This window comes from Lissotriton vulgaris, chromosome 11, assembly GCF_964263255.1.
Source record: "Lissotriton vulgaris chromosome 11, aLisVul1.2, whole genome shotgun sequence".
Taxonomy (NCBI): domain Eukaryota; kingdom Metazoa; phylum Chordata; class Amphibia; order Caudata; family Salamandridae; genus Lissotriton; species Lissotriton vulgaris.
In genome coordinates this window covers 853,834,324-853,856,738 of record NC_141699.1, presented here as the reverse complement: position 1 = coordinate 853,856,738, position 22,415 = coordinate 853,834,324, and the positions used below count along the sequence as shown (strand labels likewise).

The 22,415-nt window shown below is 40.4% G+C and overlaps 1 protein-coding gene across 1 annotated transcript in view; it reads left to right on the top strand.

The window, feature by feature from the left end:
• Positions 1 to 22,415, top strand: part of AMER3 (APC membrane recruitment protein 3) — a 224,079-nt gene that overhangs the window by 37,137 nt on the left and 164,527 nt on the right. Inside the window, exon 2 of the mRNA XM_086943984.1 lies at positions 15,224 to 18,158. Within this exon, the coding sequence (XP_086800110.1) occupies positions 15,240 to 18,143 (2,904 nt within the window). The 5' untranslated portion in view covers positions 15,224 to 15,239 and the 3' untranslated portion in view covers positions 18,144 to 18,158. The remainder of the gene's footprint in view (positions 1 to 15,223; positions 18,159 to 22,415) is intronic.

Below are 22,415 nucleotides of genomic sequence, written 5' to 3'. Positions count from 1 at the left end.
TATGGCCAGTACAAAGTGTCGTCAACTCGTGTGATTGTTGCAGCACGTTGGAGTGAAGAATTTGATAGGACTCGACTTCGGTGGTCTTTTAGGACGACACACCCGCTGTTTGGGAAGGGGGCAGCTTTACCGGAGAAAGGAGGCGATATACATATATATATATTACCTACTGGCGGTCGCCAGTAGGTATATATAGATTCACTGAAAAAACCATAGGTTATAGACCATATATAGTTAGGAATTCGCATTTACAAAACCTTATTTTACTCACACAAAACCATTGAAATTCCATATATAGTTAGTTGCACTAACTATATATCGCGCACCCGCAATCCACTGCTGATGATGTCACATATTACATCATTCATGACATGGTCAGTGACATCACTGATGACATCACTGATGACATCTCAAATGACATCACTGATGACATCTCAAATGACATCACTGATGACATCACTGATGACATCTCATTTGACATTACTGATCACATCACTGATAATATCATTCATGTGATAATACGATGAACCTCTTCAGACTCTAATATAACCTTAGATACAATCAGTGTAAACAGACATCTCACAGACTGTCACTCATCCATGGAGTTACTCACACACCTAGTCAGTCATGCAAAGAATCAATCACACCTCCATTTCCTCAACTATACAGTTATACAAACTTTACTTATTCAAACATATACTAACACATATTTACTCTCTTATACAATCCCTGATACAAGTTCACAATGATCCATACAGCTACTCACACATTCACTGGCTCTTATGCACAGTTATTTATATATGTCAACTCTCACATGTACTGTGTTTTACATATGTACTTACTTTGACATGTAGCACTGAGATATCCATTCACTCACCAATACACTCATGCACACAGTCAACCGCCCATACAGCTGTTTCCACATGCACTTTTGAAACCATACATCTAGTGAATCAACTGCTCACACATCTATGCACAGAGTCATACACCTCCCAGCCACCCACACACACACTCAGTATCCCATACAAATACTTGGGCAACCAATCAACAACCCATATAGTTACTCATATAGCTACTTATCAACACATGCAACAGTTTACAGAACTACAGACATAATGATGCACAAATTAAGACAGTTTAGTCACTAACCCATGCACTCAGTGAGACACATTTAATCACTCACTCATACAGTCAGTCATGCACCTACTAAATCCTTCATCCAGACACTTATACATCCACTCATTCTTCAATATGTAAGACATATTTTAACTTTACAGAAACATACAGTCACTGGATGTTGTCATCAGTGATGTCATCAGTGATGTCATTTGAGATGTCATCAGTGATGTCATCAGTGATGTCACTGACCATGTCATGAATGATGTAATATGTGACATCATCAGCAGTGGATTGCGGGTGCGCGATATATAGTTAGTGCAACTAACTATATATGGAATTTCAATGGTTTTGTGTGAGTAAAATAAGGTTTTGTAAATGCGAATTCCTAACTATATATGGTCTATAACCTATGGTTTTTTCAGTGAATTTTCAAGGTTTTGTAAATGCTAATTCCTAACTATATATGGTCTATAACCTATGGTTTTTTCAGTGAATTTTCAAGGTTTTGTAAATGCTAATTTCTAACTATATATGGTCTATAACCTATGGTTTTTTCAGTGAATATATATATATACATACATATATAAACATATATCATCTGTATATCTATATAAATACAAACATAAATGCATGCATACATATACTTATATGCATACAGATGCATGTTATTTACATGAAAGTTGAAAAAACACTAATAAAAGCAAAGCTAAAAAGCCACCTCATTACAAACAGAATGGCTTTAACTTAAACGAGGGCGAGATCTATTGCATTTTCAATGCTTGTTTACTTTGGTTCCATCAAGAAGGCATTCAGATGTGTCACACATTTACCATAAATTCTGAATGTTTGCACTCTAGTTGCACATTAGATCACTGTAGTAAAGCTACTGCTCACCAGGGACGTCTGCTGCTGGTATTCAAAGTGCATGTTTCAGTCTGCATGTCAGAATTTGTTTAATGAAATAGAAGAGGATTTGAGAAGTCACTCAAAATGATCCCTAATTTTTCTTTCTGAAGCACTAATCATACTTTCTATGGCAAAATTAACCCCCTCATGTTGTTCCTTTTTAAATTGAGTGTTTTCAGACTTACCACTTCATTCCAATCAAGATGGCTTCTGGTGTGCCATACTTTTGTCATAAGTAAGACTGTTAGCGCTCTAGTTGTTCTTTAGAACACTCTGGGACATTCTGTCATTGGGCTATACTTGGGGTACATCTGGGTGATATTTGGGCTACATTTAGGCTCTTTTGTCTCTGGTGGCCATCTTGGGAGACTGTATGTCAGAATTTTTTAATGAAATTAAAGAGGGTTTGAGAAGTCACTCAAAATGTGCCCTAATTTTTCTTTCTGCAGCACTAATCATAATTCATATGGCAAAATATACCCCCTCATTTTGTTCCTTTTTAAATTAAATGTTTTAAGAGTTACCACTTTATTCCAATCAAGATGGCTTCAGGTGTGCCATACCTTTGTAATAAGTAGGACTGTTAGCGCTCTAGTTGTTCTTTAGAACACTCTGGGACATTCTGTCATTGGGCTATACTTGGGCTACATCTGGGTGATATTTGGGCTACATTTGGGCTCTTTTGTCTCTGGTGGCCATTTTGGGAGACTGCATGTCAGAATTTTTTAATGAAATAGAAGAGGATTTGAAAAGTCACTCAAAATGTGCCCTAATTTTTCTTTCTGCAGCACTAATAATACCTTCTATTGCATAATATACCCCTCATTTTGTTCCTTTTTAAATTAAATGTTTTAAGAGTTACCACTTTATTCCCATCACGATGGCTCCAGGTGTGCTATACCTTTGTAATAAGTAGGACTGTTAGCGCTCTAGTTGTTCTTTAGAACACTCTGGGACATTCTGTCATTGGGCTATACTTGGGCTACATCTGGGTGATATTTGGGCTACATTTGGGCTCTTTTGTCTCTGGTGGCCATTTTGGGAGCCTGCATGTCAGAATGAAATAGAAAAGGATTTGAGAAGTCACTCAAAATGTGCCCTAATTTTTCATTCTGCAGCACTAATCATACTTTCTATGGCAAAATATACCCCCTCATGTTGTTTCTTTTTAAATTAAATGTTTTAAGAGTTACCACTTTATTCCAATCAAGATGGCTTCAGGTGTGCCATACCTTTGTAATAAGTAGGACTGTTAGCGCTCTAGTTGTTCTTTAGAACACTCTGGGACATTCGGTCATTGGGCTATACTTGGGCTACATCTGGTGATATTTGGGCTACATTTGGGCTCTTTTGTCTCTGGTGGCCATTTTGGGAGACTGCATGTCAGAATGTTTTAATGAAATAGAAAAGGATTTGAGAAGTCACTCAAAATGTGCCCTAATTTTTCATTCTGCAGCACTAATCATACTTTCTATGGCAAAATATACCCCCTCATGTTTCTTTTTAAATTAAATGTTTTAAGAGTTGCCACTTTATTCCAATCAAGATGGCTTCAGGTGTGCCATACCTTTGTAATAAGTAGGACTGTTAGCGCTCTAGTTGTTCTTTAGAACACTCTAGGAGGCTGCAGTAGAACACAAAGGAATCAACTGACAGTCTCTGTCCTTGTTGGATGTACATGTTTTACTGAGAATGTCAGACTTCATTTTCACATGACTGAGAAAGATAATGTGAATTTACAGAAAATATGCTTTCAGTTTAGCTTATAGATCCCCTTCCAAACCACTGTGGGAAAATCATGAGATATTAGTTTTCTTTCAAACAATATTCATGATATCACAGCAGAAGGTTTTTTCACATGGTAAAATCACCTTAGAACCCACCACAATTCCTAAAACGAGTATGGTACCATCAACATATGATTTATAATGTAACTAAAGTCCTAAAACCCTCTATTAACTACAATGCTTTTTAATGAGGTGCTATCATGTATATTGGTCTCAAGATGGCTGCCAACACTTCTTGGATGAAGTGCTGACAGCCAATCAGATCAGATGTGTGGTTAGGCTCCGCCCAGATATATATCTTTTTTTGAACCTAAATTACTCAAAATCCACTGGAGCACATATATTGAGACCTAGCAAAGGCACATCGGGCTAACAGTCCCTACAATTTTGCCAAGTTTCGTGCAAATCCATTCAGCCGTTCGAGCTAAAAGTGAGGCCAACCGCCCTATGGAAATTAACATGGGAAAAATGCGTTTTGGGACCCCCCTTTTTTCTCAGCCCCCCCCTTGATGAAACCCCCCCAAATTGTCAGGGGCTGCTCAGAAACAAAATGTTCCATTTTCCTGAAAATTTCAGCCAATTCCGTCCACAAACGCCAAAGTTATTAGACATAGAATTTTCAAAAATCCCATAGAGAAAAAATCCTAACTATATATACCTACTGGCGACCGCCAGTAGGTAATAGGATTTTTTCTCTATGGAACTTTTGAAAATTCTATGTCTAATAACTTTGGCGTTTGTGGACGGAATCGGCTGAAATTGTCAGGAAAATGGCACATTTTGTTTCTGAGCAGCCCCAAAAAATTTGGGGGGGTTTCGTCAAGAGGGAGCCGAGAAAAAAGGGGGGTCCCAAAACGCGTTTTTCCCATTCATTTTTCCATAGGGCCTTTGGCCTCACTTTTAGCTCGAACGGCTGAATGGATTTACACGAAACTTGGCAAAATTATAGGGACTGTTAGCCCGATGTGCCTTTGCTGGGTCTCAATATATGTGCTCCAGTGGATTTTGAGAAATTAACGTTTAAAAAGACAGATATATCTGTGACAGCGTCCTGGATAGCGCACTAGATCGCATACTTTTCGCGTAACGGTGCTTTGCGAAGCGAAGCTGATTGGCTCTCCGGTGTCTGTCAACATTCTAAACAGTCCGGTGCGGCCGCCATCTTGTCTCTCGGTAGGATCGAGAGACAAGAGGAGGAGAAAAACGAAGGGGGAATTTAATGAAAGGGGGCAAGGTAGACCCCTCTTGACCCCCTAGGAATGATGTTGGGGTTATTAAAGGGTCCCGTGGGGAAAATAAAAAAAAATTACTTTTTTGCGGTAGAAGCGCTTCCCGGTTCGCAAACTGGGTAGCGAATCGGGACGCGAAACGGGAATTCGCCATTTTGTGTTTCGATTTAATTAAATTACTAGATGGAGGAAAAACTATGTGAGTATTGGGTATAAGGGGGTACGGGAGACGTATCCTGACCCCCTATGTTTTCTGAGGGTGGTTGAGGAGGCTCATATATGTTGATACTTGTCTTCCAGCGGTTGCGCGTGAGCGTTTTATTTTTTTTGCCGCTTGACTTCTGTTAACGTTCGATTCGAAGGAAATTAGGAAGTGTTGATCGCCATTTTGACACTGCGAGTAAATATATTGTAAAAAATAATTGTTATAAATTAATCAGTATTGATAAACATTGTCTGCGCCATCTTGCTTTTTTTCCAATGCCACACTTTTGTCGTGCACGGCAGCCATTTTAGATGCCTTGACCAGACCCACTCTCTGCACGCCGCCGATCCTCACCATGGTTCCCCACCCTCGCAAGCATCTCCCCCACGCACTGGTCACCCCTGCTCTCTCTCTGATGCATGGGCCATAAACTTCCCCCCATCTGCGCTGCTCTTCCCAGAGTATCACACCCTGTGCCCGCCCGACACCTCCCTTTCACCCTATTCACTACCGCACCCTCTGACACTCCTCTTCCTCTGTGTCTGATTGTCCAGGCCGGTCCCAGGCTATCACCTAGCCCTGCGGATGTAGTTTATGGCCCCAACTGTAAAGAATCACCCCTGTTTAAAGGAGTTACAGTAGATCAAGGTCGCCACCTCATGAGATCCGTTACACCACACGCGTTCCTACTATCTGATAACGATCCTGTATTGTGATTGGGGAGGGGATTCTCACTGTAAGGGTGTGTGGGACCGAGCCTGAAGCGGAAGATTCCAGGGATGCCTTTTTGTACATCAAAGTCTTCACAATTATGTGTCACATTAAAAATATATAGCACTCCAAAAAAGTTGTAGGATTATAACACTTTAATAACTTATAAATATATACAATGCTCCAACAAAGTAAACACGTTAAAAAAACTTTTTAAACAACTATTTATATGACATTGCTTTAACCAGGATAGACAAAAAAATGACACAGTGATGTAAAAGTTTCTGAAAGAAATGCCAAGAACGTCCCATGTGAAAGTGAATTTTATCTGGCAATTTTTTTTCTTTTCCTTCTCATGAAAAGAAAGTTAATGCCAGGTTCGTTATCTGCTTCATCTGCAAAAAAAAAAACTCTTGAGAGGGACCGAAAAAAATATAGCTATGGTAATCATACCATGCATCGGCACATGGAGAGGTGGCACCCTCCTAATTATTCTAAAGCACAACTTCGAGATTTGGTGGATAACCCTCGACCGGCAAAAACATCCATCAATGACTTAGCAATAAGTGAGTCAGAGGCAAGAGAAACGGTCCCAAATCTGCAAAAGAACTTTGGGCAGATGAGATTGACTTGTGTAGCATGTGGAAAATTAATTTCATGCGGAGAGATGAGTATTACTTTAATAAATAGATTATATGAACATCATCAATGTCCAAAACGTCCTAGAAAGTAATTTTTGTCATTTTTGAGTAAGAGAGATAACCTACAGTGGTACGGGGTCGTTTTCGTTCGTACTAGGGGGGGCCAGGTGACATTCCTTCGGGGTGGCTTAGGGGCATTTAAAACAACTTGCCTGATACAGGTAGCATATAAAGTAGAGGCTAAATACCAGGATCTTTATCGATTGCTTTATGCTGTACAAAAATGAAAAACACATACAACAAACCTGGACCATTCATATTTTCAATGTTTCTGCGTACTATACTTTTTAACCCTTAACTAATTGAGCTGCTTCATTTCACCTGCTTCTTAAAAAAAAAAAAAAAAATCGGAAACAGTGGCCATTTCTTCGAAACTTACCAAAGTACGCATTACAACTACGTTTGCTTTTTCAAAAACCTTTAATAAAAATGTTGGTGCCCAAAAAAGGGCCTACAACCCCGTGTGCCGGCCACGGAGCAGGCTGGAATTGTAAATGGGGGGGGGGGGTGTTTATTTGTGGAAAACATAACAGAGTCAGTGGTCGTTGATTTCATAGTAAAAAGTGCGACAAGTGCAACAAAATCGATAATTCATTGTGAGCAAGTACCATTAGTGTCGACAATTCCAACCTTCAATAATAAATACAGTAATCAATGATGCATTAGAACTTAATATCAATTCATTGTTCGAACGTGTAATCAGTCTTATCCCATATCAATTCATGTGGTAAAAACTGCATACATATCTCATGATATCAAGGCTGAGCAATCGGGGCACAACAAGGAGTTGAGAGTTTCATTTGTACCGGCGCCATTTTGGGTGAGGTCAGGAAGGTCCAAGTATAGTCAAAATGTCTCCACCAAGTCGTGGTTGGACCGGGACCTCTTTCGGTAGTCCAAAAGTTTTTGTTGAAGGGTAGCAGAGGGGACTGGTGACATGAACCATCAGTGAATGTGGGGTGGGAGGAAACAATTTCTCCTACCGGGTCATACTGGTGTCCCACCGGAACTGATCAAGTTGGTAGTCTTGCAGGATTTTGATCATTTCAAGACTGAGGCCGGCGCCGGCATGAGCGCGCCGACGTCCCTCGGCTACGTCGTGGTCGTTCCGTGGGTGATCATGGCAGTCATTTCTCATCGGGGGTCGGGGGCCCCCGTGGCTCCTATAGAATCTTCAAAGTTGAGGAGAACGTTTCTGGACGCAGGACTCATTTTCAGGCTGAACTGAAAAGCGTCGTTGTACCGCAAAAGTAACCGAGACTGTCGGGTGAGTGCAGCGCCGCTGCATCGCAAGAGTGGACGAACCCTTTTGTTGGGTGAGTAGAGTGTTGGGGGTGCAGCTGAGGGGCCCCCACCTGGGGGGGTGGGAGAGGCTCGTTCGCGCCGCCTCTCCCTCCCAGCGCACCCCACGCCGACACCTGGCGTTGATATCCGTGATGTCCGGACTAGGCGATAAGGGGGGGGGGTCGGAGGCAGAGGCAAGACATCCCCCCCCGTGGCCTGTAGGGCGCTGCTTCAGGACCGAACGGGGAGCTCATACCAAGCCGGGGCCAGACCAGGAGATACGAGGGGAGGGTCGGTGGCATTTGCAAGACATTCCTCTCCAGTGTTGTCGCAGCTAGAGTTCCCGTCGGCCTCGGCTCCTCTCCTGGTGCACCTTACGTGACGACCCTTTTGTTGGGTGAGTGGAGCGTTGGGGGTGCAGCTGAGGGGCCCCCACCTGGGGGGGTGGGAGAGGCTCGTTCGCGCCGCCTCTCCCTCCCAGCGCACCCCACGCCGACACCTGGCGTTGATATCGGTGATGTCCGGACCAGGCGATAAGAGGGGGGGGGGTCGGAGGCAGAGGCAAGACATCCCCCCCGTGGCCTGCAGGGTGCCAGAAGAGAATGGGAAGACCAGCACATTCCGGGCCGACCATCCCACGACTTCTCCGGCTGATGGCGGCTAGTCGGGCCCCGCCCTGCACGTGTCGAGGCCTCATCTTCCGGATGGGCGTAACCGTGGACCTGTTGCACTCCGGAAGTTTCCGGAATGGGGGTAGATATCTGCTGATTTGTATCTATTTCATGTTACCGTTATTGGGTGTGGCGGGCGGTGGGACAGACATGCTTGGAGCAGTGGGGGGGTGGCGGAGGTTAGCTTCCTCGTGGCTGCTGTAACGTCAAGCTTGGCTTCTCTCACCACTTCCATGTTTCTTATTTCTAGCGAAGTCAAAAACTCATCAGTGGCCTACTGATTTTGTTCGATTTCTTTCCCTTCTTTTTCAAGTGTGTTTCATTGTAAAGTTTCTGTTTAACAGGATATAGTTTTTACTTCGTATTTTACACATGTCTTCTTTATTAGGGGTACTCTCCGGTTGAGCCAGATGATGTACCTCTAATAAATGGTCCGGGTGGAACTAGTTTCTCAATCAGTGGGGAGTAGATGGGCATGACAGATTACAACGGGGGACAAAGGTCCGCATTACCCATCCTTCACTACTTGCAAAGACTAGACAGAATATTTCTATTCCACGTTATTTGCAAACAGAGAATACCTCGTTAGAACTATTCCTTGAACAATAAATGTCCAGCCAATCAATCAATCAGTGGGGAGAAAAACAGGCATGACGGATTACAACTTGGGACAAAAGTCCGCATTACCTATCCTTCACTATCTGCCAAGGGAGTCAGAATATTCCTATTCTTCTCTGTTTGTAGTCAGGGAATATCTCAAATAGCAATAATCAATAAAAAATTTACAACTTTAAAGTAAATACTCACAATATGACTACTCAACGAAGTTAAAAAGTAACGGATATAGGTACTTGAGAGGTTTTCGGTGGCAGATAATCTACAATATACACTTGTACATATGAGTCTGATACAGGGCGGATCTCTGTATAACTATGGATAATTAGATATTAGGATGGCATACTTTGACTTGTGATGTTTGATCTCATTTAGTCACTTCAATCTAATTTTTACCATTAATTTTTCATTTTGTTTTGCAGATTAACTACAGTACTTATGTTGGACTCCATATTATATGTTGTTTATTATATTGTTTTGTTACTTATAGTTCTAGTTATTTATTGTAGTGTTATCTTTTAGTTATAGTTCCAGTTATTGTTTTAATAAAAGTTAATTAAAAAAGTACATACGTCTGTTTTTTTGTGGGGGTAGCAGTCATCAATAGAAATGATATTTATAATTTGAACTATAATGCTGAAGCTCACTCATTAGTAACATATTGTGGTGAATTTTTTACCTATGTGCTGACGTAAGTGTTCCATAAACTACTACTATGGTAACAGGCAAAATACTGTTTGGGGGTAGGGTATAATACGCAGGAATGCTGTAAAAATAAATGGGCAAGGGCTGTTTTGTTTTCCACTGTTGCAACATAAAGTGATCGATAAAAATCTGATAATCAGGCCTATCAGCGACTAAGACAGCAGGATGAGTGACAGTCTGTGAGAGTCTGTTTACACTGATTGTATCTAAGGTTATATTAGAGTCTGAAGAGGTTGATCGTATTATCACATGAATGATATCATCAGTGATGTGATTAGTAATGAGAAATGAGATGTTATCAGTGATTTTATCAGTGATGTCATTTGAGATGTCATCAGTGATGTCATCAGTGATGTCACTGACCATGTCATGAATGATGCAATATGTGACATCATCAGCAGTGGATTGCGGGTGCGCGATATATAGTTATTGCATCTAACTATATATGCGAATTTCTATGGTTTTGTGCGAGTAAATTAAGGTTTTGTAAATGCTAATCCCTAACTATATATGGCCTAAAACCTATGGTTTTTTCAGTGAATATATATATATATATATATATATATATATATATATATATATATATATATATATATATATATATATATATATTCACTGAAAAAACCATAGGTTATAGACCATATATAGTTAGGAATTCGCATTTACAAAACCTTATTTTACTCACACAAAACCATTGAAATTCCATATATAGTTAGTTGCACTAACTATATATCGCGCACCCGCAATCCACTGCTGATGATGTCACATATTACATCATTCATGACATGGTCAGTGACATCACTGATGACATCACTGATGACATCTCAAATGACATCACTGATGACATCTCAAATGACATCACTGATGACATCACTGATGACATCTCATTTGACATTACTGATCACATCACTGATGATATCATTCATGTGATAATACGATGAACCTCTTCAGACTCTAATATAACCTTAGATACAATCAGTGTAAACAGACATCTCACAGACTGTCACTCATCCATGGAGTTACTCACACACCTAGTCAGTCATGCAAAGAATCAATCACACCTCCATTTCCTCAACTATACAGTTATACAAACTTTACTTATTCAAACATATACTAACACATATTTACTCTCTTATACAATCCCTGATACAAGTTCACAATGATCCATACAGCTACTCACACATTCACTGGCTCTTATGCACAGTTATTTATATATGTCAACTCTCACATGTACTGTGTTTTACATATGTACTTACTTTGACATGTAGCACTGAGATATCCATTCACTCACCAATACACTCATGCACACAGTCAACCGCCCATACAGCTGTTTCCACATGCACTTTTGAAACCATACATCTAGTGAATCAACTGCTCACACATCTATGCACAGAGTCATACACCTCCCAGCCACCCACACACACACTCAGTATCCCATACAAATACTTGGGCAACCAATCAACAACCCATATAGTTACTCATATAGCTACTTATCAACACATGCAACAGTTTACAGAACTACAGACATAATGATGCACAAATTAAGACAGTTTAGTCACTAACCCATGCACTCAGTGAGACACATTTAATCACTCACTCATACAGTCAGTCATGCACCTACTAAATCCTTCATCCAGACACTTATACATCCACTCATTCTTCAATATGTAAGACATATTTTAACTTTACAGAAACATACAGTCACTGGATGTTGTCATCAGTGATGTCATCAGTGATGTCATTTGAGATGTCATCAGTGATGTCATCAGTGATGTCACTGACCATGTCATGAATGATGTAATATGTGACATCATCAGCAGTGGATTGCGGGTGCGCGATATATAGTTAGTGCAACTAACTATATATGGAATTTCAATGGTTTTGTGTGAGTAAAATAAGGTTTTGTAAATGCGAATTCCTAACTATATATGGTCTATAACCTATGGTTTTTCAGTGAATTTTCAAGGTTTTGTAAATGCTAATTCCTAACTATATATGGTCTATAACCTATGGTTTTTTCAGTGAATTTTCAAGGTTTTGTAAATGCTAATTTCTAACTATATATGGTCTATAACCTATGGTTTTTTCAGTGAATATATATATATACATACATATATAAACATATATCATCTGTATATCTATATAAATACAAACATAAATGCATGCATACATATACTTATATGCATACAGATGCATGTTATTTACATGAAAGTTGAAAAAACACTAATAAAAGCAAAGCTAAAAAGCCACCTCATTACAAACAGAATGGCTTTAACTTAAACGAGGGCGAGATCTATTGCATTTTCAATGCTTGTTTACTTTGGTTCCATCAAGAAGGCATTCAGATGTGTCACACATTTGCCATAAATTCTGAATGTTAGCACTCTAGTTGCACATTAGATCACTGTAGTAAAGCTACTGCTCACCAGGGACGTCTGCTGCTGGTATTCAAAGTGCATGTTTCAGTCTGCATGTCAGAATTTGTTTAATGAAATAGAAGAGGATTTGAGAAGTCACTCAAAATGATCCCTAATTTTTCTTTCTGAAGCACTAATCATACTTTCTATGGCAAAATTAACCCCCTCATGTTGTTCCTTTTTAAATTGAGTGTTTTCAGACTTACCACTTCATTCCAATCAAGATGGCTTCTGGTGTGCCATACTTTTGTCATAAGTAAGACTGTTAGCGCTCTAGTTGTTCTTTAGAACACTCTGGGACATTCTGTCATTGGGCTATACTTGGGGTACATCTGGGTGATATTTGGGCTACATTTAGGCTCTTTTGTCTCTGGTGGCCATCTTGGGAGACTGTATGTCAGAATTTTTTAATGAAATTGAAGAGGGTTTGAGAAGTCACTCAAAATGTGCCCTAATTTTTCTTTCTGCAGCACTAATCATAATTCATATGGCAAAATATACCCCCTCATTTTGTTCCTTTTTAAATTAAATGTTTTAAGAGTTACCACTTTATTCCAATCAAGATGGCTTCAGGTGTGCCATACCTTTGTAATAAGTAGGACTGTTAGCGCTCTAGTTGTTCTTTAGAACACTCTGGGACATTCTGTCATTGGGCTATACTTGGGCTACATCTGGGTGATATTTGGGCTACATTTGGGCTCTTTTGTCTCTGGTGGCCATTTTGGGAGACTGCATGTCAGAATTTTTTAATGAAATAGAAGAGGATTTGAAAAGTCACTCAAAATGTGCCCTAATTTTTCTTTCTGCAGCACTAATAATACCTTCTATTGCATAATATACCCCTCATTTTGTTCCTTTTTAAATTAAATGTTTTAAGAGTTACCACTTTATTCCCATCACGATGGCTCCAGGTGTGCTATACCTTTGTAATAAGTAGGACTGTTAGCGCTCTAGTTGTTCTTTAGAACACTCTGGGACATTCTGTCATTGGGCTATACTTGGGCTACATCTGGGTGATATTTGGGCTACATTTGGGCTCTTTTGTCTCTGGTGGCCATTTTGGGAGCCTGCATGTCAGAATGAAATAGAAAAGGATTTGAGAAGTCACTCAAAATGTGCCCTAATTTTTCATTCTGCAGCACTAATCATACTTTCTATGGCAAAATATACCCCCTCATGTTGTTTCTTTTTAAATTAAATGTTTTAAGAGTTACCACTTTATTCCAATCAAGATGGCTTCAGGTGTGCCATACCTTTGTAATAAGTAGGACTGTTAGCGCTCTAGTTGTTCTTTAGAACACTCTGGGACATTCGGTCATTGGGCTATACTTGGGCTACATCTGGTGATATTTGGGCTACATTTGGGCTCTTTTGTCTCTGGTGGCCATTTTGGGAGACTGCATGTCAGAATGTTTTAATGAAATAGAAAAGGATTTGAGAAGTCACTCAAAATGTGCCCTAATTTTTCATTCTGCAGCACTAATCATACTTTCTATGGCAAAATATACCCCCTCATGTTTCTTTTTAAATTAAATGTTTTAAGAGTTGCCACTTTATTCCAATCAAGATGGCTTCAGGTGTGCCATACCTTTGTAATAAGTAGGACTGTTAGCGCTCTAGTTGTTCTTTAGAACACTCTAGGAGGCTGCAGTAGAACACAAAGGAATCAACTGACAGTCTCTGTCCTTGTTGGATGTACATGTTTTACTGAGAATGTCAGACTTCATTTTCACATGACTGAGAAAGATAATGTGAATTTACAGAAAATATGCTTTCAGTTTAGCTTATAGATCCCCTTCCAAACCACTGTGGGAAAATCATGAGATATTAGTTTTCTTTCAAACAATATTCATGATATCACAGCAGAAGGTTTTTTCACATGGTAAAATCACCTTAGAACCCACCACAATTCCTAAAACGAGTATGGTACCATCAACATATGATTTATAATGTAACTAAAGTCCTAAAACCCTCTATTAACTACAATGCTTTTTAATGAGGTGCTATCATGTATATTGGTCTCAAGATGGCTGCCAACACTTCTTGGATGAAGTGCTGACAGCCAATCAGATCAGATGTGTGGTTAGGCTCCGCCCAGATATATATCTTTTTTTGAACCTAAATTACTCAAAATCCACTGGAGCACATATATTGAGACCTAGCAAAGGCACATCGGGCTAACAGTCCCTACAATTTTGCCAAGTTTCGTGCAAATCCATTCAGCCGTTCGAGCTAAAAGTGAGGCCAACCGCCCTATGGAAATTAACATGGGAAAAATGCGTTTTGGGACCCCCCTTTTTTCTCAGCCCCCCCTTGATGAAACCCCCCCAAATTGTCAGGGGCTGCTCAGAAACAAAATGTTCAATTTTCCTGAAAATTTCAGCCAATTCCGTCCACAAACGCCAAAGTTATTAGACATAGAATTTTCAAAAATCCCATAGAGAAAAAATCCTAACTATATATACCTACTGGCGACCGCCAGTAGGTAATATATATATATATATATATATATATATATATATATATATATATATATATATATATATATATATATATATATATATATATATATATATATATATATATATATATATATATATAATTGTAATATTTTAACATTAATCCAGGCTGCCACTATGACTCATTTGTTTAACTCATTTGTTTAAGACTGGACAAGTACCAATGAAATCTAGTGAAGTACATGATTAAATACTTTGGTTTGAACCATGCTATATTTCTTAATATACATCACCGAAATTCACATCTGCTGAGAGTCATTTGTTTAGAATGTTTTCATTCAGAAGCATCCTTTCAAAATTATGTATTTATTTATTTAACTTTGGAATAATGTGTTTCATTTGCCTTTTTTACAGATGTAAAGTAGCAAGCATGGAGCTAATAAGAGGAAAGACCTTCATAAAATCAAGCGCGCCCCTTAATTCTGACAAACAACCTCTGCCAGATCTGGACTATGGTAAAAAAGAAGAGACAGCAAAGATGTTCAGCCCCCTGGTGATTGGCGAATGCTATCAAGTAGAGGCCAAGCCAATCTCCTTGGTAGGAAACAAAAATAATAACAAGTGCTCAAACAGAACAGACAAGGTAGGACAGAGAAAGGAGGCCGCAGGGACCGCTGCCTCCAGCAAAGTAGTACCCAAAAGCAAGAACCATGATGGCACCTTAGCGAGAGGTAAAAATGAACACAATGTAAAGAAGGGCTTGGTTCAAGAAGATGGCTTTTCTGCACCTGGTAAAATTAAGAGGAGACTCGTAGGAAGTGCAAGTTTCTCTGGCACTGGGACTGATTTGAACTTCAGCAGGAAAAAAGACACTGCTGTAAGCCCTTGTCAATCCAGCTGCAGCCAGAAGATGATTGATTATAGAAATTTTGTGCCGCAGGTGCCTTTTGTACTAGCAGTAGCCAAAAGCATCCCAAGGAAGAGAATATCTCTTAAAAGATCAAAAAAAGGTCTAAGAGATATCTTTCATATTAAGAAAAACAAGCAGGAGAGTCTCACACTTGCATTAGATAAAGACAAAACATTGTCACCTGAGTTGTCAGGATGGGAAGAGACAACTCACCACCTAACAACTGGGGACATCTTAGCAGGAGAATGTCTGGCATCAGAGGTCGCCGATGGAGAGATGCTCTTTGACACCACTTATGATTACTGCAACCTGTTCTGTGAAGATGCTGCTTCTTTGAAAAGCTTTGACTCATTTACTGGTTGTGGGGAGGTATATGCAGACAAGAGCTCTGCACACAAGGAATTTTTGAATGGAAAAGAAAAACAGAAAGTCAGTTCTATGTGTAAAAGAGATCAGCCTACTGAGTCCTTTCAAGGAGGAATGGAGCGGTTAGCCTCTCCAGCGCAGCAAGAAGCAATAGATTTTGCTACGTTTTGGGGTTGTGTGAAGTTGCATCAGAGCGCTTTGTTTGATAGGAGGCTATTGAAAACACCCAACTCTGAAGAAATGATAAGAGAAACGAAATCCACCTCCGTTAAAGATATTAGTTTTATGGTAGACAATGATTTGGAGTCTCAAAGACAAAGCTCCCCAGAAACAGAAACCCTTAAAAGTGACATCCAAGAATCTACTTCCACAAGTGATGAAGGATACTATGATTCATTTTCACCCGGTCCAGACGACGAAAGGAAAGAAAACCAAACACCAGCAACATTTTCAAGGGAGAGCTATAGTGGTGATGCCCTGTATGACCTGTTTTATGATCACTCTGAAACCCAAATAAGCCCCAGCCTAGATGATGAGTTATCTGTGTGTGGGCAAACGAATGAACTTCCTCTCTCAATTTGTAGTTTCCATGTAGGAGCAGAAGAGAATATGGCCTCTCACCCATCCATAGACATGGTAAGCCAAGGATTTCTTCAGAGCTCGTGGAAGGGAAAGGAGTGCTTGTTAAAGCTCTGTGACACTGAACTATCACTAACAATGGGGATAATAAACTGGCTAAGAAACAATCCAGGAATAGTGTCTCCTATAGAGTCATCTATTAGTCCACGATCAGAACTTAGAGAAATCAGTCCTCCCAAGGGTTTGCCAGACCCATCACCATGTCTTCAGTTTGAATCTATAAAACAAGTGCCACAGTTAACTCCGGTTGACTTCTACAGCCATGATCAGGCTACTTCCACCAATAATGAGAATGGTTTGCTGACTATTGCAGCAGGAGACAATACTGAAGCACGCACAGTTGAGATGCCTGAACATATTGCATCCAAAAACAATTCAGCAGAGGAAGAAGCCTGCAGAGAGGTCTGTAATTCAGATTCTGGGTTTCAAAAGACAAACCAAACGTTGCCTTCTCCCAGTGCCAGGGATCAGAGTTCAACATTTCATGGGCACAGATTGAATGTCTGCTCGGATTCTATAAAGAGGGGCCCTATTTTCAATCAGTGCAGTACTTCCCATGACAAAGCCCAAGTGATGGTGGCCATTGGAAAGGAAGCACTCTGCCCAACGTGCAGAAACTGTCTGGAATGTAACAAGGATGATATAAAATTGTGCTGCATATGTACAGCTAAACTACAACAAATGGACATTATGCAAGTTTCAGGGGAAAGTAAACTACATGCAAAAATAAATGAATACCCTCCCTGTCCTCTCCCGCTGACGCATTCCAAGAGCTTCATGAGCCCCGTGTGTGCTCGTAAAGGCCAAACGATTGTGCAGATATTAGAGCAATGTGCTGCTCAGGTTGCTTCACTCCAGATCACATACAGAAGTGAGGAGAAGAATGTGGAGAGTAAATGTATTGGAAATGAAATGAAAAACGTACTCTATAAAATGTCACAATACCGGAAGAACATTCTGTGCCCATCCTTTGCTCATCTAGGTCACAAAACTGAAGAGAACAGACATCAGGAGAATCGACTACATAATACTTTCTTGAATAACACAAGTTTAACGCCTTCAGAAATTCAGAAAACTGATATTTTTAGAGGCGTGAACAGCCAACACACGAGTGAGAAAAATTTGGAAGACGCGCAGGTGAACACTCATTGTGCAGGTGCTCACATTCAGCTTAGCCCAGTGGGCATCCCCCGCCGACCAAATTTCCTTCCTCTTTTTGGATCTTTTCGTCCCAATGAGGCCAGCAAAATGTTGCCTGCATTTTGTCGAATGAATTTCCAAGATATTTCTGAATGTAACCAAACTAAAGGGAACTGGAACCTCGCTGGTGATCAAGAAGTACTTACTCCTCCAGATGTCACACTCCCTCGACCGGAGGCAACTTCCCCTGAGGAAACGAGGAGCAGGGCAAACTCATGACCCACAGAGTACAAGGTGAGCATAATTTGACCTTCTGGACACAAACTCCAATGTCTATTAGACAAATGTTTTAGATAGCTTGCCTGACAGACATAACGGTATAGCCTACAAGTGCTGCAATTAAGAAGTTTGGACATTGTGGCTAAACAAACTTCCTCACGCTTTGGAAGGGTTTCTCCAGACATAATGGTAAATAAAGCTTGTAAAACATATTTTCTTTTCTTTATTCAAAGCATCGGTGACAACCAATATTACTCACAATCGATGGCAGAAAGCATTGGAATCTGGCAACCCCTTCATCCTTTCCATTATTGTACACGCACCACTGAAGTCCCAGTAAATGCTATTTATGGCTAGATCTAGTGAGTTTTATTCATAAGCCCTACTTTTGTGTTTTTCTAAGCACTGCACATTTTTTTTAGGTTTCAAAAGAATAATTTTATTGAAGCTATAGAGGTGTCAATGTACAATACATATAATTACTCAACAATCAATACATCATATATTCATTCCAGCAATAATACATGAATAGGGTTATAAAATATAACAACAACCATAGGAGGGTTAAGATTAATGTAATAAAAATAAGGTAGACATTTTTGGAACATCTGGGTGACTCATGGGGGTGTAAGTACTTCCTGTTGGGCAGGAGGCAATGAAGAAGTTTGTTTGGCACAAATATAAAAAAATGTTGTAACAGGTGACCATAACTGTATACACTTTGCAGCCATATGTGTAGGATAGGTGGGGAATGTATCCAATCTATGATTATGACAGATATCATACCACCATGCTTTGTTAGAAATTTTTGAGAAATCTTTCCAATTTCTTGTTATTTGCTGAAAAGCACCCGCTATTAATAGATCGATAATTTTGACATTAGGGGGTCGATTCCGATTCGGGAAAAACCACTCTGAATAGCCGTTCGGAGCGGTTTTCCCATACGAATCGTACCCTGCAACGTCCCCCGTACGTACGATGAAGTACGATTCGTACCAGGAGCCGTACTCCGTACGAGTCGCACAAGACACCGTACGACTCTGATCTCGGTACGATTCTCCCTCGGAACCTGCTGTACGCGACATCTGTACGGTTCGCAGCTGGTTTTTACGACCCAGCAAGTACGATACGCGTCGGGTACGCACCGTACGACCCTTTTTCTACGGGAGCTGAAAACAGCCGTAAAAGCAGAGTTCGTGCAGAAACAGGTACGGAACGGCCCCCCGGGTACGGTGCGTACCCCGCATGATTGCAGGGGTACACACCGTACCCCTGCGATCATGGGGTGTACGAGCCGTACCCCCATTGTACGATCGGTGTACGAGCCGTACCCCCATTGTACGATCGGTGTATGATCGGTGTACAAGCCGTACCCCATGTACGATCGGTGTACGAGCCGTACCCCATGTACGATTGGTGTACGAGCCGTACCCCATGTATGATGGGGATACGGCTCGTACACCGACCGTACATGGGGTACGGCTCGTACACCGATTGTACATGGAGTACGGCTTGTACACCGATCGTACATGGGGTACGGCTCGAACACCGATCGTACATGGGGTACGGCTCGTACACCGATCGTACAATGGGGGTACGGCTCGTACACCCCATGATCGCAGGGGTACGTGCCGTACCACTGCAATCATGGGGGGTACGCGCTGTACGGGGTGTATGTAATCGTGCGCTTTTCCGTACGAATCGCCCTTACCTGACGTGGACCGTACGAATCGCGTCCTGATTCCCCGGTCCGGATCGTACTCGTCGGGTCGTACGGCGTGTGTACGAGTCGTACGGTTCACAGTCTCAGCCTTGCAATACGGCACGGATCGCGACGATTCGGACGGATTCACGGAATGCGGATCGTACTACGCGACTCGGACTGACGGGTACGATTCGTACGGAAAGGGCTACGAATACGAATCGTACGGTGGATTTTTTTACCGGATCGGAATCGAGCCCTGAGTGTACACTTGTTCAAAATCAGTGAGATACTTCCCAAAAAGATGTTAATGATAGAGAAGGGAGCACTTGTACCAAAAACGGAGTTAATTTTGATACCATACACGCTTCCAAACATTATGCACTAATGGGCATGAAAATAACATGTGGAATAAGTCCAGCAAGTATCTGGTACATTTGAAAATCTCTTATTCAAATTATTTGGGGACAGTAACAGTCTGTTATAAATGTAAAACAGTGTTTGTGTTAAACTAGCTGCTCTTGAAGATTTACTTATCTTGGTCCATAAATTGGTCCACATAGAAAGAGACCAAGATGTGTTAAAATCTTTTTCCCATGTTCGATTTTTGTCTATTTTTATAAGGAGCTTGCAAGAAATTGTATATGGTTGCCGCTTTGGGTAAGGTACATAGTAAAGTGGAAAGATCTGTAGGTAAATCACAATTATGAGCTGTGGAGGAGGTGTTAGTTAATTGGGTGCATGTGTCAAGTACAGTTTTCCTAAGAATTTAGTATTTGGGAAGAAATTAGGTTGGCAGATCATATATCTGCCTAAGTGAGGGGAAGGAAATACATTCTGAGTTTGGGCATAGTTGATGAATCCATATTAAGCCTTTTTGTCTACAAGTTTTCCAATAAAAGGGTTTATTGCGTATTAATAAAGTTTTGTTATGCTATATAGTTGAGTCAAGGAAAGAATTAAGAGTACTGTGTGTCGAAGGGTAAAGCGGGTCAAGAAGTTTGGAAGTGAGTTTAAATATGGGAGTAGAAAGGGTTTGAGGTTTGCGAGAAAAGGAAAAGTATTCTTGAAAAGAAAATGGAGACTAAAACAAGTTTTCAACTAATGTCCATAAAGGATAATCTTCTGTAGAATCCAGTAGCCAAAATGAGGCTTGACATAATAAAAATGCTTTTTGATAAGCAGGGAAATTAGGAAAATTAACTCCCCCTTCAGCTTTAGGACGGACTGATTTGGAAACAGACATACAGGATTTCTTCTTATTCCACAAAAAGGAGGAGAGGATGGAGTTAATAGATTTAAAGAATTTAGTTGATATAAGAACTGGTATGTTGGAGATTGTGTATAACACTATGGGAGAAAGCATCATCTTTATAGTATCAAGGCGGCCCCACCAAGATAAATAAAGGGGATGCCATTTAGTTGTAAGTTCCGAAATTTTCTGAATGCAATTATTCATACAGGATGTCACTGTACCGGAACTCGTAGGCGTGAAGTGCAATCCTAAATATTTAATATGATTGGAATTCCATGTGAAGTTAGCCGATGTGAAGTCTGCTTTAAAAGTGTATTTGGCCAGCGGGAGAATTTCGCATTTATCACTATTTAATTTGTACCCAGAAATTAGGGAAAAGGATTGAACCTCTGCTAAGAAAGCGGGAATTGATTCATTAACAGATTCTATATCCTCTGGATGAAGTAGTACTAATGATTTTCAATTGAATCTGAAGTCGTCCTAATGCTGTATGTAGGGCTGTATGTAGAGCTGATATTGAAATTGTATTTCACTCCACAGAAGAAATTTTGTAATGGCTAATTCAGACTGTGCATGTACGGGGGAGGAAATTACCTCTGCGGAAGGATACGGCACATTCTTGTCTACAGTCAAAGGGTAGAATTCAGACATATCTGCAATGTGAGGAGGACCGTGCACCCTGGGAGAGGTGTTCCTTTCAGACTCTGATACATGAAATATAATTTTAATATCAGCCCTACATACAGCATTCGGACGACTTGAGTTACAACTGAAAACCATTGGTACTACTTCACCCAAACACTATAGAATCTGTTAAGAGACTGAAATTAGCCCTGAGGTAGTTTGCTGTGAGGTGAACAGCTTAAGACAAAACATGTGCTGGCAAGGGGCTCGTATATTTACAAAGGACTAAAAGAACTCTTGAAACCATTACTTCAATTTATCTCTGTGTGACTGGAAACAGTGTTATTGTTAATACATGACAGCCAAAGCTGAAATGTCCCTGAGACCAAGGTAACATGTCTCCCAGTGCACCAGCCAAGTATAACCTTTAGATACATTTTGGAAATCCAACCATTAGTCTCCAAACATTCGCTTATGAGTTATGAAAATATGCACATTATTGTCTCAAATGCACCCTTTAAATTTTGGGATTCAACCAAACAAAGTTAATGTAGTATGCTGGGCTGTACATAGGAGAGCTACTTACAGGTAGCTGGAGAGCTACCAGTAGCTCACGAGCTACTCGTTGGAGCCATGTAAAAGCGCATTTTGATGAATTTTTCAAATAAAAGGTTCAAGGGCTTAGTTAAAA